Below are 16949 nucleotides of genomic sequence, written 5' to 3'. Positions count from 1 at the left end.
ATTATTTTAAAACCAAGCAGTAAACTGGACAAGGAATAAATAATTTTCATTTGCATTATTTGTATCATATGCTTTTCTGTGAATAATTTTGAAGCTGAATACTGAGTATCCCAATGTTAATTATTTGATATTTCATCCTCTTCAGGTGAATTGAGTTCTTAGCTAGGTATTTCCTGAGAAGCAGTAAGTCCTTAAATCATGGCATACCTTATGTACTTTCTAGTGTTATTTCAAACCACAGTTTACTTTTTAAAAGAGGACGGAATTGTATTGTTCACCAAAATAAGACTAGAGGGCTCCTAACAAAATCTAAACAAAGTATTTCTTTCTGTTCTGTTCCACATTGTTTACAAAGCTTTCAAAATAAATCATTTAAAATGCAGGGAGTTTCCAAGGCCCAGGGCAAAGGTTGAGCCTATGATTTGTTAGGCATCGTTATAAAGTATCGGATCAGGGCCTCTCATTGCTCAAAAGTGATCTGCGCTCCTTGATGTTGTGCTGGTCTCTGTCTTCATCCATTTCTATTGTGGTTTTTCGCATTTGTCTCCATGGAGCACCTGAGTCCACCGTGTCTCTTCTGCCACATACCTCCTTCTTCCACGCAGACGTGGAGGAGTCTGGCACAGGCCTCGTAGCACAATTCCTCCCAAACGCTAAATTTGTCAACTTCAGAAGAATTAGCAGCCAAATTGTGTCATGTGCCAAGTACCCTTTACTCTTGCCAGTTTTGGAAGGATGTGAAGGAGCTTAGCGCTTTCTAAGACTGTGAGCCTGCATGAGGAAAGTTTCAGGGCTATTGTCAAAGGAATTTCTACTCTTGGTAACAGGGAAAAAAAAAGCAGTATGCCATACAGCACCCACAAAGTTATACTGTGAAGAAGAGTTGGTTTGGTGTTTTTTCCGTGGAAGAATCTTAACAATGTTTTAATACAGTCATAATGATGAATTATCTTCCCAGTCTGACACTGTTTATCCTTTTATTTATTTTATGCTCCTGGCCATAACCTGTCTTTTCCTTTTTCAAAACAGACCATGAAAACATGTTTCACTGTGGTATTTCTGGTGATGGGCACAAGGCATGGCCATTTTACTGTATGTTTTTATGTATCTACAGATGCAGCAGCTTGAGAAACAAGTTATAGATGCTGATCGTCAAGCTGAGAGAGCTTTTCAGCAGGTATATATATAAAAATTGGAAAATATCTCCATTAGCTATGTGCATGTTACTGTAATAAAGGGAAATTCAGAACATTGGTATTTTTCTTAAGTATTGCTCAAAAGGAAGAAGACAGTTTCCTTTTACATGTATTGAATTGTCCTACCAGAGATGTTCTAACACCTTTCTCTGTTCACTACCCAGTTCAGTTCAATAAAGTCAAAGCTAACAGCACAAATCGAAAATAGGTCAATGTAATGAGCTTCTGTATTGGTGCATCAGGAGTCTTTGATGCACGTGAAAACAAAAGGGAGAGGAAACAGTGACCTATTTTAGAAAATCCGTAAGAAAATAAAATGAGGCTATCCAATACAGTCTCTAAATAGGATTATTCTATGTTGTTTGTTCTTCTTGTAGAAGTTATGTCATCTAAAGAATGAAATTGTGGTTAAATATTTAACCAAAGTTACTTTTTGATACCAAATGGCAGATAGAGCTACTGCAGATATTTTATGAACATATCTTTGGTATTCCCTAAAAATCCTTCGTACCTTACTGTGAGACAGATAGAAACTGAAAGTGTAAAAATAAAAATGTTCATGTACTAATTTGGAGCTCGAAAACTGACGGCAGTTTCTGGCTACAAGCCCAGTACTTTTTAGCTATTTTTTAGAGTGCTTCTGTTAATTTGTTGGTGTTTTTTTACACTGTGCAATTGTTTATTTATTAAAACATTGTTTATTAAGCCTAACGGCAGCTCCCTATACATAAATTGCATTCTTCCCATATGGGTGTTTCTGACAGCTTGTGTGTTACAAACCTAGAAGCCTCTCACAGACACTGAGAAAATCTGCATAAGGTCTATCAGTGTTTTGCCAGCCCTATTGGTATTAGATGTATAGGGAGACATAGCGCACTGTGGAATTTTTACTCAAATAGGCTTCCGAACTTTGTAGGGTTATCTTGAATCTGAAGTGGGGGGGCAATTTTAACAGTTCATCTTGTGATTAAATTACTACCATTAACGATGTTTCTTAAAGTCTTGTGTTTGACCTTCCACATAGGTACAAGTCATGGAAGAAAAACTAAAAGCAGCCAATGTTCAAACAAGCGAATCAGAAACCAGGTTGTACAAGAGATGTCAAGATCTGGAGATCATGATACAAGATAAAAATGACATAATACAAAAATTGGAGCAACAACTTGAAGAACAGGTTAACAATAATGGTGTTAGAAAAGATGAGCATCAATTCCATTCTTAATTATACAAAAGGAAAATAAAAGGACAGAAAAGTTTAGAATTATTTCTGTTGTTTGATTAAAAAGGTTCCCATTAGAAGTACTGCATTAGAATAAGTTCTGTTCATTTGCAAATTATGTTCTGGCTTCCTTTGTAAGAACATCTAACTTTTAAGAGCGGAAAGATGTTCTTCCTCTTCACTGTTTCCTCTGAAGAGCTTCAATTTTTCGTAGAGGAAAGAGGAGCAGCAGCCTCTGTGAATGGCCTATTCATTTACCTTTTTTTTTAAAATCACTGTGTATTGCCCAGGAGACTGAATTACTTCAAGCAATCTTAGGATTTGTGTCTGAAGAGACTACTCAGGCAGACTGTAATACTCAGTGAAAAACATGCTTATGTCAATTTTTTTCCAGAAGCAAATAAGACTGCAAGAAGCAAAAATCATAGAAGAAAAAGCAGCTAAAATAAAAGAATGGGTGACAGTCAAGCTCCATGAGGTATAACTCTTGCTACGGTACTTGTACAGAAAATATAATGGTGTGACTGGATATCCCTTAGGCTATTTGGCTGTTAAAGGGCTTTTTGCCATAGTAAAACCAAAATGAAACAAACAGCAACAACAGCAAAAAAACCCCAAAAAACAAAACCCCAAACAAAAATCCTCACCAAACTTCCCGGTTTCATTGATCTATATACATACTTGCTTGAAAGACTAAAATTAAAACAACAGCAGAGAGGGCAGAGTATCCATGTCACTTAAATTCTGATGACTAATTTGGTCAGCTAGTATAGCTGCATCTTCTTTATGGAGGAAGGGCCCAGAACTGCTCTCTGGAAGGTCTACTTATCTCCACCAAGTGAAAGAGATCAGCTGGCAAATTGAGCTTGCTCAATCAGATGCCTGAAGTGTGAATAATCCCAGAAAGCTGACCAAGTCTGGCAGAAAAAAGGACTTGATAATTTTTTTATTTTCCAGTGCCCACAGTGCTTTTAGTCATGAATAGTTTCAGGGGCAATAACTATTCTCAAAAGAGACTGGTTGTCTTCATTGTTTCTCTGCTGTGGTAAGATAACCATGTCTTTGCCCTGCCTAAGGCTGCTAGTTTCTGTGTGCTTTCTTCTCCTTGTTTGTATAGAATTTAAAGTTGCTGTAAAAGTTAAAATCCTACTCTGTTGTGGTTAACCGGAAATTATACTCACTCCAGTTGAAAAAGAATTAAATTACTATTTTTGAAGTAGGAAACTAAAAGTAACATTTACTATTAGTCAGCAAGGAGAGTTTTTGAAATCATTTAATAAAAATGCAAGTAAGTTTAGCTAAAATTATCTTGAAAAAGTTTGGACAAAATCAGATATGACTGAAATTATTTACTTAGTTTGAAACGTGGAGAATCTCAAGCTATCTGCACAGGGGTGGGTAGATGTCACCCAGTGGGAAGTGGAATTGCTGGCTTCTTTCTGGTGATGTAAGATACTCAGATTCAAATCTTCTCTTTGTCTAATTTGGAGCAGGAGTTTGAACCAACATCTTTTACCTCCTGGTAGTGGGTTACAGCAATGGGTTCTTAGGGTTTTTCTTCCTGTAGAAGGTCTTTTGGTTTGTATAAAGTTTTTTTAGTACCTATGTTTTTAATCTTAGCTGTGGGATGGTAAGAGGCATTAGCACCATCATTCCCTCTAATTCGTCTGCTTGCTCTTGGGTTTGCCAAGTGGTACAGAAGTTTGTAATCCAAGCCCTCTGCTTTTATTAAAAATGCTGATGCAGATTTCTTTTTTCTTAATTATCGAGGCTTTTCAAAGTAGTCTTGGGTTTGCTTGTTTGGAGGATTGATTTTAACAGAAGTTAAGCAAGTAATCATTGCAGGGAATTTAGTTGTTCGGAATAAACAAATGCTTAGACTGGCATTAAGAGAAGTAGCAGAGAGGAGCTTGCCATTTGAACTAGCTTTATCCTTGGATAGGCAGAAATTCAGAGAAAATATAAATGACGTAATGACTTTAAAAGTTTTTTCACCCATGGATAAGATTACATTTATATGCTTTTAGTTAGAGGTGGAAAATCAGAACCTTCGCTTGATCAACCAAAAGCAAACCAAAGAGATGAAAACGGTACAATCTAAACTGCAAGGTAAATCCGCATATTTTTTAAAAACCTCTCTATATATGGCATACTTCTTTCTATTCCTTATTAATTTGTGCATCCACATAATTGAAATATTCTGTGAAATCACAAAGATGTCAGTATGAACTGACATCAGAGTGACTGTACATGAAGGTGTTAGGCAAGCAATAATTTAATTTTCATTAAAAAGACATGCAGACAAACCACAGCTGGTTTTTGGTGTGTGAACAGGTATCTCTGTTACTTAAGAGGTTATGTGAGTAGTAACATCTGACTTGATTTATGCCAGATCTTTGCTTTCACTTTATAGCATTGGTGGTCCTAGCACTGTTAAGGAATAGATGAATGTCAGTCTGCCTCTGCTATTTCTAACAAATGGTCAGCTGGGAATCAGAATTATGATCAGATTTGTTTAGTTACTACATTTGACTTAATTCAGCCACAGTATCAACAGGCTCCTTTCCAAGTGGATATAATTTAAAAATCATAGACTATAAATGTGGGAAATGGGAATATCCCCTCCAAAGAGCATTATTTCACCTAAATCACAGTTGAATTTTATTCACTACTGTGTTGCCTGTTCACTAACTTTCTTAAGTCTCTCTGAAGGTTCCCCCAGTTCTCTCCATATGTGGTTGACCTGATAACTTACTATCACCTGAAAATCTTTCTAGTTTGCTACCTAGTCCTTATTTCTTGATAATGTATCTCATGTATGTATGTACACACCCAGACATTTAGAAATTTGTGTATATATGTGTGTGTACACACGTTAATATGCATAATACATGAAAATATAAATATGTACAAAATACATATATACACAATATGAAGCTTTTAAACCAAGGTGCACCTCTCTGTTAATGAAGAAACTGGATTGTTTTGTTTCTTTGCTATTTTTTGATCAGTAACAGTTCTGTATATTTCAGCACTTAACAGCTTTAGTCATCCTCTTTTGAGAGATCTATTCAAAGGCTTTTTGTGACACTAAGAATTTGTCAGCTGGTTTTGGATACACATTTACTGATATGCTAAAAAACATTAAGAAATTTATTACCATTTGCAGTGTCCATGCTGGTAACAGGCTATAAATTATGATCACGTGGTACTGTTTTAAACAGTGTACAGGTATGGATAAGGGCATTCCTGGATCTGCCACAGAACTTTTTTATAAACAGATGGACAGCATTGTTTCGTGTCAGTTTCTGGCAGAACAGTTGTGCCTAAGGACAGATTTCATGTTCTCAAGGCAGCTAATAATTTTATGCATTTCCTTCTCTTGAAGTCCTCCATATATACCTTCTAAGCCTGGCAACTTGCTCCTTTACACTTGCTGTAGCATCTATTACAGATTCTTTTAATATTTTTATGTGAAGGGAAGGCTTAAACCACAATCACATATTTTATTCTACAGTCTTTCTCATATTATCTATTCTACACCAATCTATAGGTTTAATATCAGGCACAGCAGAATAAAATCAGGTATTTCCATGTTTTCATTCTGTATTAAGTGCATGGTTTATATTTTATTGCTGTGAAATTGTTAAAGGATTTTTTCTTTTCCTTTTATACTAAAAAATGAATCTTTAAGAACTAGAAATGTAGCTCTGGGTTTCTTTTGATATGGGGAGGTATCTTAAATAAAACCTAACCAACTTTACACTGCAGAGTAAAGAGACCAGTAGCATAGTATGCTGTATCCCATTAACACAAGATCTTTGAATTACTGTTCTTCAGAAGCTACGGGCAAGAAATCTGTTACTTCAACACAAAAACCTGGAGAGTGTCAGCGACTAAGCAGTTTGACTTTTGGATGCTTTTCAAATAGAGCAAGAAGTCCCCAACCATCTTCTAAGTTTGAAGAAATAATCAAGTCTTCATCTAAAGAGTCAGACTACACTGAAGGCAAAAACATGCTAGGTACTTAGTCACCAATACTGCTATTTTATTCTGACATGGGTGGAAATCTAAAATAGACAACTGTCAGTGTATCCAAAGCAGCTGTTTTCAAAGTACTTAACAGTACTGTCTCCCTCTTTAATGCTAGTCTCTATTACTAGGAAGAAATCCTGTTGAGCACTAGAGTCTCCGTAATACCACTAATGCATTGTTTGTCAGTGTGCAGTGGCTGATAGGGTGCATTGCTTTCAAAGGAAAGGATTCCTTGTGGCTCAGGTTTGCTCCACAGTAGTGTAAGGAGTTTAAGGCTGCCAGTCCTCCAGGGAAGGCTGTTACACCTTTATGCCAGGGTAGAGTCTCACTTAAGTCCAGTTTCTGTATATTTTATCTATGCTGGCTCTGGTGTCCCAGTGTTAGTTTCATGACTAACTCAACAAGATCAACTCACTAATCTTTCATTGGAATGATCAAGATCAGGAAAAACAGAAGGGAGTCTCAGGCATCTTTTCACACCACTGTTTCCCATCTGAAGAAGGAGAAAGCTCCGGTATCAGTTCATAGAATTTCCCCATAAGCCCTGAAGTCTGGTAATGCCAGCAAATTGTCATGCTGTTAGGCTGTTATAAGCATAAGCAAGTCCATTGCAGTTTGCTACTTCTCTTAAGCAATTAAAGCTCAGGAAGGAGGCTCTGGTCCTTCATTTGAGTCCCACAGTACTATTTATGACCTCAGCATTTTCTCCACAGTTAATCATGGTACCCAAAATTGCAAGTTGAGTTCTGTAGAAAATCAGAAACTGAAATAGATCCTATTAAAATTTTGTGTATTTTTATTACACCAAGTTCATTATAAAGGTGGGTGTGTATTATTATTCCCATTTTTATAAATGAGGAAATTGAAGAAAGAATCTTTTTTTCAAGGGAAGGGATAAGAAATAAAACCTTACACTTACTGGATGGAAACAGATTAGCTTTTTTGACTTCATTATTTTAATGTGGACTAAATTAAAATCTTTGGCTTGTCCAATCCATTAAGTTTCCCAAGTGTCTGTGTAGAAAAGCCCTAGTACTCACATCTGTTTTAACTCAGGGGGAGCACGTGGGCCTCACTGACATGCTGCAAGCTATAGCTCTCTCTTGCAAAACCAGGTAAAAGTGAAATGCAGAAGCAAAGCTATTTTTAATACAGCATCTTTCCCTAAACATTTTTCATGAGCCTCTCTTGTATATCTTAAGCATTCACCATTGGGAATATAATAATAGCTTGCAGAAGACATTTCTGTATATAAACAGTGTCAGAATACTTGATTTGCTAATGTAAATCTTTTCTGACAAGCTTTTATTAAACTTCAATTTTCCTTAGATTTAATAAAGCAGCTAAATTTATATGCCCTCTTTAAGTCTTTAGAGTTTTGGGGGGGTTTGTTTGCTTGTTTGTTTGTTTGTTTGTTTTCAACAAACTTTATGGCTCCAGTCTGCTTATCTTTATACTTACTGCTATTTTTAGTTTGACTAGAACTTTGAGTAATGTCTGTTACAGTTTTTTGGCAAACATCATTGCAACTTCGAAAACTTACAGTATTTTCTTAAGGTTTATTATTTATACTATTATGAAACTTAAATGTGCTTACGCACTTGGAATTATTACCTACTTACTATTTGCAGACATGATGATAAAATCCTTTAGCAGTCAAGTTTGCTAAAGTAATTTTCTCATATTCATTATATTTCTCCTCTAGAGAAGGATATCCTGGAAACTACCTTTGCTGGTCCTGCACACGAGACAAATAAAGGTCAGAAGTCATTGCAACAAAGTTCCTCTGGATCAGAGCAGAACAAAAATGTGAGAACAAGCTGTTCATCCAAAGATCTAGACAGTGACATGTCAAAGAACTCCTGCACTACTGGGAGTGACTGGAGCTCAGACGAGGATGGAGGAGACAAAGGACTGAAATCCAGGTGTGCATCGACTCTTTCGAGCCACACATCTGAAGAGAATGCAAGGTACGGTAGAGTGGGAAGTGAAATGTATTTGACAGCATCTGATGACAGTAGTTCTCTATTTGAAGAAGAGAGTTTTGGTGTTCAGAGGACTCAGCACAAGAAGTTATACTCCTGGCAGCAAGGGTCCCAAAGAAAAGGCCAGAACAATCCAGGTGGAAAGTGCAACTCTGACTTCACAAGTGAAAAAAAAGACCAAGATAGTTCTTCAGATGAGCTGAATAAGAAATTTCAGTCTCACAGGCTAGATTATTCATCCTCATCCAGTGAGGCAAATACTCCAAGTCCAATTTTAACCCCTGCTCTGACACCCAAACACCCAATTCTGGCAACTTCTGCAGGTTCTCAATGCACAACACAGTCAGATTCTCCCTCAAATTTGCCACCTCCAAAGTTACGGACTCCTAATGTGTTTAGTATAAATTCAGCATTAGCAAAGAAACATCTTAGCCAGCCCCAGCTGAGTTCTGACAGAATGTTTGGTAGGAATAGAAATGCCATAAGCTTGATACGTCCATGGAGACCTCAGGAAACAGACATTGATCTGGTGGATGGAGAAGATAGTGATATTTTAGAGAAAATGGAGATTGGCTCTGATGAAGGAGTGTTTACCTACGACTGCACTGAAGCACAAAATGCTGACACACAGGAACCTTGTGATACGACAAAAAAGGGTGCTGGCAACAAACCTCCAACCCCTCCATTGCATCGATTTCCTTCCTGGGTAAGCGTAATTATAGATATTTCTACTACTGGTAAAACTAACTCATTTTCATGCTGCTTTTATGATTTTTGTTGCCTCTAGCTTTCTTATTTTCCGTTTGATGACAAGACAGGGTCATCAAACAGATGAAGGGTTATTTTGACTGGATCTAAGACAACAAACTGAGAAGCAAGTTTGCATTGAAGCACAGTATTTCTAATGTTGAAAACATAGTCACTATTTTTGTAGATAAGACCAATTTTTTTACTGTCAGATCTAAGTTACTTATGTCCTCTTGAGTGTACCAAAGGAGGTAATGCTTGTGGCTGCATTCATTTATTTATCCTAACACCAGCAGACCCTAGGAGTGCTGATGTCAGTGCCTTTGCTATAACCATTGTACCACTCACAATCCAGACAATTAAGCTGACAGAAGACAGCTACAGGTTACATTACTTATTGATCACGTTTATAAGTGAAATTTTAAAGCCATCTATTGGGGAATTAAAATAGATATTAATGTTTTACACAAAATCCAAAATGAACTGTGTCAAGACTCACCAATTCTGCAGTTTCACAGTCAGAGGTTTATTAATGATTCAGAGATGAAGAATGCATTAATGTAACACCTTTATGTATATATTTTCATGCATATTTTTTCATTATAGATTTTCTTATTTTGGCCTTTTAACACAAAAAGCTTGAAGAGTTACCTCCTAATGGCATTTATCTGTTCTTAACATACAATCTTCCATTAAAAATTAAAAAAATAATTCTTGCTATAGCTTCTTTGGCCCCTGATAATGGTATTTTTAAAAAGAAGTTACCTACAGGGCAATCATTGAGTGAAAAAAGTTTGAAACAGACTGTAGACGTAATAGGTATAGCATACAATGCATTTTTCAGCTGCTATTGATGATGCCATTTTATCAAGCATTTTATCCCATTGTTGCACTAACACAAAGACTAAGAGGCTATGGGGAGGCTAAACAGAAGAAAAGTAATTGTTGTGTTTTAATTATCTACCATCAAATCCATTCTGCTTGTATAGGAGAGCAGAATTTATGCTGTAGCCAAATCTGGCTTAAGGATGTCTGAAGCTTTCGCCATGGAATCTCTTAACAAAAGTAAGTGGTTTGGTTGTTCATTGTCTTATCAACAAAAATTCTCTTCTTACAGTGATTTGTAAGCAAGGACCAAATATCCCATGTTCTTCTAAGATATTTTAATGAAGATTCAGTTATCTGCTATTTAAAAACCTAGAAGGTAATTGGTTATCTTTCCACTGCCCTCTCTTACCTTGCCTCTTAACTTTGTGCTGAATTTGTAATTTGTTCACTCCAGTTTTCTTTGCAATTCATTTTGAAGATTCTATACCAGGTAACAAGGTAATAGATTATGCTTCTAATTTTAAAAGGGCTAGTGGTCATGACTGCAATTTATTTATACTCCTTAAAACCATTGTAAATTTCAAAAAGGTACAAATCTCACATCCAAAACAATTCAGGAGTTATTTTGCTTTTTATAGCAGTTATACAATGCAAAAAATTACATTTGAATTTTGTTAATTGAGGGGTGAATTAGGAAGGTAATTAACAAAATACGTTGCTTTTTTTAGGTGCTATTTCACTAACTTCATACTCCGTATCTGGATTATATACATCTCTGATATATAAGAACATGACCACTCCTGTCTACACCACTTTGAAAGGGGTAACTATTACTGTTTAAAGGAAATTTTAAAATACCATTAAGCTTTATGTCTAGGAACTCTCTGTTTCACATTTGATGCTGCTATGCCAAATATTTCATAAGATGATGTTTAGAGATCACAGAACCCCAGAAGTAATGGAAATGTCAAATAGCTGGGGAAAAAAATTACTGCTGCTTATAAAATGTTACTAGCCCAGGTTAGTTCTTCTTAGGTTCTTTGCTGATTTTTTCCAAAGGCCTGTTAATTATTAAACAGAACCACATGGTGCTCAATGCAATAATTAAAAGTGTGTGTATGTGTAGAAATGTCTTTGTGTCAGTGCCAAAACTGTTTATAGTCAGATAGCCAGCAGAAACTAATCACAGCATTGTTTGTTTTCTGGCAGTCTTTTATGATTTGGAAAGGCCCATGCCTTGAGCTACCTCAGGTTTCTGTTTTAAAGTGTGGGTGTAGTTGAGTATGCAGAGGGCAGAGGGAATTCAGTTTTATGTTAATACTTGTGTGCCAAAACTCACAACTCAAGTAAGAACAGCTTTGAATGTTATGAAGCCAGCAGAGCTCTGCCACAGTATGAAGGAAATGACTGATACCCTTTGTGCAAGGTACCAAAGACTGTTGTGTTAATTTCTGCAGAAAGCAACTCAAATAAGCAATAGCCCATTTATAGATGAGTCGTCAGGATCTGAGGAAGAAGACAGCTCTTGGTCCAGCTCAAGGACTTCTGAGTCTGATTCTCGAAGCAGAAGTGGTCTAGGTAGTCCTCGGGCTATGAAACGAGGTAGGTAAAAACCATAAGAACAAGTAACTTTTGGGAAGTTCGGAAAACTAGGCAGTTTATATGAGCTTCTTAGAAATTGATTTCTTCTTTAAACAGCATGGACATCTTAAATCTAGGCTATTATCCCAACTGTCAAAGCCTAGATCTTTTATTCAAGCAGGAGAAAGGACTGTTATACATGGCTTTCTTTTTATTGGTATTATTAAAGATGTCTTTTTAAGGCATTAATCTAGTAGCTGCCTGTTGTCAGGAAGGCAGAGTGACTTGTACATTTAAAGAAGCTCCATTCTATCTATATGGTGTCACGCGAGGGACTTCCGATGACCTTTAACTGTAGGTAGGTAAAAATGAGGTAGAAAAAAGTGTTTGCCATCAGAAAAAACCCCCACATATATTCAAGTTTATAAAACAAAGTAATAGTTTCATGTGATCAGAAACCAGGTGGAAAAGTTCCCTCAACAGAGTATTTGGTTCTGTCATCTCATGCAATAAAGGACTTATTTCATATTTACAATGATTGTCTCAAAGTCCTGTGCAAAGAATTAGTTGAAACTTGAATCCAGTTCAAGTCTTTTGTGGAAGACAAATCTCTCATCTCTCAGTAATTGTGTGTTTTTCATCTGCAGAATTAAAATAATACGCTTCCTATCATTGAAAGCTACAATGCTTCTTCATGGGGTGACAGTATCCGTTGTAGATCCCTGCGAGTATTTTTTTCACTGGGTAAACCAATAGAGACTAAAATCTAAGATCCCAATGAGGCCAAGTGTTAAGATCCTTCATTACACATTGCTTTAGAAATGCAAAATAACATTATTCAGTAATTTCTGTAGCACATGTTAAAATCCCAGTGAGGAGGAGCTCCACTCTGTCACACTGGAGCAGGTGGATAGAGCCACTGGTCCACTGGGAGTTTTCCAGTGCCAGCCACATATGGTTGAGTCTGTTACAAGTGATGTAGTTGCAGTTTTGATACATGGTTCCTGCTTCCCAGCAGCTCCATCTTGCTGAGCAAAAACCAGTGCTGTTGCTGCAGACACATCTCATGTTACATGCTTGCACAACAGGAAGAGTAAATTAGCGAATTTAACAGCTGGTTTCACGTGCAATTTATATTCGTGTCTCTGAAATGGAACCATTCCTTTTGGTTGTGTTTCCTTCCCATAAAATAGTCCTTGTATGGAAACCTTTCTTAACCACAAAACACATATGTACATATCTTTGTTGAGATCAGATTGTTCAAAAATCTAGGCAGTCACAAGTTTCACTAGGCACATAATTAACAACTTGCTGCATTTTTGGTATTGAAGATCCTACATGAGAAGAACCTCCTCTGACAGCCCAGGTGGCTTACCAAAGCAAAAAAATGAGAAATACTTTTTTCTTAAAATTGGCAAATGAGTTTGGAAATTAATGAAACAAAGGAAACAGGCATCTTCATTTCGATCTTGGAGAGTACCCTTTCAGAGTAGAACACCAGTCCTTACAGAAGGACATGTTCACATGTTTGAAAATAATTATTTCTATGATGAATAAGGGTTGAGTTTGGAATTTTATCACTGATACTCTGGAATTGAAAACAGGTTGAATTTTTTTTCAGGATTAAAGCTAACAAAAAAAAAAATCCTGAAATCCTGAAAAATCCTGGAATTCGGCTTTTTAGAAAACCTCAGTATAAAAATTCATAGTAATTGCAGAATAAAGACAGTCACCTATAGGTTCAACATAGAGCAGATCTTGAGCGTAGCTTGTTAGTACAGAAGCAATTGCATGAGAAGTCCATGCAAAGACTTCTAGACCAAAGGTAGAAAGGAGAAGGGGAGTGTTGCTTTGTTTAATTAAAGATCCTGTCTACAGAATGAGTATGATGCATGGCACTGACTTCTTCCTTCAGAAAGCTTTTGTAATTTAACAGAAAGTGATAATATATAGAAGACACTTAGGTGTTGTTTCATTCACAAGTGACTAACTCTGTTTAATTATGAAGAAAAGGGGATTCAAGTATTAGCACTGTGCTAATAGTTTGATATGCTGATACTTAAAAAAATTGTGGTTTTTAATCAGGCTTGGTTCCTGATGGATTTATGCTTATACTTGTGTTTGCCTGCACATCCTACTCAGATATTCTTTCTGCATGGATATTCTGATCTCATTTGTTTCTAATGTAATAAAAAAATACAAAGAAACATCTTTCTTCTTTTAACACAGGTGTGTCTCTGTCTTCTGTGACCTCAGAAAGTGACTATGCTATTCCTCCAGATGCATATTCAGTAGATACAGACTATTCAGAGCCAGAGCAGAAACTTCCTAAGACTTCTTCCTCATCTAGTGATAATGGAAAAAATGTAAGTACTGAAGTTCTGTGAAGAGGTGTACCTGTGGTGTGTGTGTACATTTACGTTCAAAGACTGCTACCGAATACCTGTATCAGTCTTGCTGGCTCACAGACTGCCTTATGAGTACAAATAGCAAAACCAACAATAAGTTAGCCATACAAGACTATAATGATTGAAGGAAAGTGTAGGATAATTCTGAGCATTCTGTATAATGAATGGAAATAGGTAGATAACTCCAGAAGACAATTCAAAGCACTTAAGATTTTCCTTTTTTGGAACCAGATGTGGTATCAGATTGCATACGAAATACTAAAATCAACTTAAAATTATAATCTGAATATTCAGGGAAATGGAAGGGCATTCCAACTGAACGAGTTGGGGGCATCAGCAGAAGTCTATGTGCAGTAATATGTTTCTATAGTTTCCTCATACAGGGAAAACTTTATGCTTCAGAGAAATTGTAAGTAGACCAACACGTAAGGACAGTTCAAAGAAACAAAAACATTATGGGGTATCAGTCTGTGTGGCAGCTAGTGTCTTAACATAGAATCATAGAATAGTTAGGGTTGGAAAGGACCTTAAGATCATCTAGTTCCAACCGCCCGCCAGGGGCAGGGATTCCTCACCTTAGACCATGTCATCCAAGGCTCTGTCCAGCCTGGCCTTGAACACTGACAGGGATGGAGCATTTACCACTTCTTTGGGCAACCTGTTCCAGTGCCTCACCACCCTCACAGTAAAGAACTTCTTCCTTATATCTAACCTGAACTTCTCCTGTTTAAAAGTTCAAACCCATTACCTCTTGTCCTATCGCTACAGTCCCTGATGAAGAGTCACTCTCCAGCATCCTTGTAGGCACCCTTCAGATATTGGAAGGCTGCTATGAGGTCTCCATGCAGCTTGTTTTCCCCAGGCTGAAGAGCCCCAACTCTCTCAGCCTGTCTTTGCACAGGAGGTGTTCCAGCGCCCTTTTCATCGTCGTGTCCCTGCTCTGGACTTGCTCCAACAGCTGCATGTTCTTCTTATGTTGAGGGCACCAGAACTGCACACAGTACTCCAAATGGGGTCTCATGAGAGCAGAGGGGCAGGATCACCTCCTTCAACCTGCTTGTCATGCTTCTTAGGATGCAGCCCAATATACAGTTGGCTTTCTGGGCTGCGAGCACACACACTGCCAGCTCATGTTCAGTTTCTGATCGACCAACACCCCCAAGTCCTCTGCAGGGCTATTCTGCATACAAGTGAATTTACTGCCTGGGGATGAAGGTGATTTATTTTACAATTTCTTCACAGAGCAGAACTGTGAACTCTGTGTTCTACAGGTGTACATGCTAAAAGAAAGTCTGTGCAGAGCTCTGAATTACAGTGCTCTATATCTGGTCTGTAGGTTAGGCCCTGAAGTTGGGGAAAATATATACTTACCTTGTATTAATTTTGTTCCTTGTTTAATATAACTAATTAGAAAGTAAAATCAGGAATCATTCTATTCTTCATTCTTTTGTATAGTTCTGGGCAAATCACTTTCCCTCATGTACTATAAGTAGGGATGTGAATTAGTTTTCCCACATGCATGACATTTGTCTTAATTGATGCTTGTAAAAACTTTGTCATTGGACTAAAAGTCTCATCAAATACTGTAATTATTATTAAGTGTGCATTTAAGCCATTAAAATACCTGTGTGTATTTATACATATCTCTGAGGGGTATACTTATATATCTGTACCTAACTGCTTTTTACCTACCCTCTAAATAATCAGGAACCTTTGGAAAAATCTGGATATCTGTTAAAAATGGGTGGTAAAGTAAAGACCTGGAAACGACGATGGTTTGTGCTTAAAGGAGGTGAATTACTATACTACAAATCTCCAGTAAGTACATGTAACTTACCAGCTATTTAATATGGGATTGTTTTTATTGAAAATCTAGGGCTGCTAGAAGGAAAAGAAATGCATTCCTGGTGTCTGAGCTGTTAGAGGGTGATTCAGGACTCAGTTCCTCAAGAGGTGTACAAGGGTACTCAATGTTTAACTAGGAAGTATTTGTCAAGATTAATGTTTAAATGAGTTCTATAATTATTTATTGCTCTTTGTTGGTAGATTTAAAATATTCTTTTTCTGTTCTTTCCAGAGTGATGTAATTCGAAAACCTCAAGGTCAAATTGAGCTAAATGCATCTAGCCAGATTGAGAGGGGTGATGGAAAACAAACAATTCAGGTGCCTGCTTTTCTCATCTGTGTTTCAGCAAGTATTTATTCCTTCCATCCCCAAAACCAACCTCTTGTTCCAGACCCTATTGCACTGGAAATCTAAATGTGTACTTGGAATTAACCAGTGCCCTGTGTTTGAAACCAAATTTCAGTTACAGAAACTGAATATAAAAAGGCCTACGTTTAGTCTTGTTTGTATTGCTAAAAAGGTCAGATCTTCATAGAGAGTAGTCTTGGGGCCAGCCATTATGGTTGAGAGAAGTTGCTTGTCTGGAAGGAGATGAATTGAGTTTTCTCAACTCTGCTGTCCTGGAACTTTTCACATAAAGCCTTAGAAAGGGTCTGTCTGCTCTGCCAGGCCACAGAATGTTTCATTAATGAAAAGTACTTTAGGGAAAACAGACCTCCCAAAGCTGTGAATCTGTGTTGGGTAGTATATGTTACAACCCCCACACTGCGGGGTCAAATTATAATGTTACTAAAGCTGAAGACTCTCCTGTTCCTACACAGCTGACCACAGAAAAACGAACATACTACCTGACTGCAGATTCTCCCAACATCTTAGAAGAATGGATCAAAGTACTACAGAATGTTCTTAAAATACAGGCTGCCAGCCCACTTTTCATACAACCCGAAGTCAAGCCAACCATGAAAGGATTACTGACAAAGGTAGGAACACTTTTCTTCCCCCGTCTGCTTTATTTCATATTTCTGAACAATAATATCTAGATGAAAATGCCCCTACAGTAAAATAAATACAAACAAAACAGGCATGTATGTGCTTTCCCAGTGC

At 37.1% G+C, this 16949-nt stretch overlaps 1 protein-coding gene across 1 annotated transcript in view; it reads left to right on the top strand.

The window, feature by feature from the left end:
- The window catches only part of PLEKHH2 (pleckstrin homology, MyTH4 and FERM domain containing H2), a 56609-nt gene that overhangs the window by 18373 nt on the left and 21287 nt on the right, over positions 1-16949 (top strand). Inside the window, exons 3-15 of the mRNA XM_030499237.1 lie at positions 1115-1177; positions 2221-2370; positions 2810-2893; positions 4443-4524; positions 6256-6438; positions 8156-9141; positions 10172-10247; positions 10739-10833; positions 11468-11612; positions 13821-13957; positions 15707-15817; positions 16077-16163; positions 16667-16825. Coding sequence (XP_030355097.1) covers positions 1115-1177; positions 2221-2370; positions 2810-2893; positions 4443-4524; positions 6256-6438; positions 8156-9141; positions 10172-10247; positions 10739-10833; positions 11468-11612; positions 13821-13957; positions 15707-15817; positions 16077-16163; positions 16667-16825 — 2358 coding nt within the window. The remainder of the gene's footprint in view (positions 1-1114; positions 1178-2220; positions 2371-2809; positions 2894-4442; positions 4525-6255; positions 6439-8155; positions 9142-10171; positions 10248-10738; positions 10834-11467; positions 11613-13820; positions 13958-15706; positions 15818-16076; positions 16164-16666; positions 16826-16949) is intronic.

The sequence above is a fragment of the Strigops habroptila genome, chromosome 10, assembly GCF_004027225.2.
Source record: "Strigops habroptila isolate Jane chromosome 10, bStrHab1.2.pri, whole genome shotgun sequence".
NCBI classification, from domain to species: domain Eukaryota; kingdom Metazoa; phylum Chordata; class Aves; order Psittaciformes; family Psittacidae; genus Strigops; species Strigops habroptila.
Note: the sequence above shows the minus strand (reverse complement) of the source record. Positions and strands in the feature narration are given on the sequence as shown.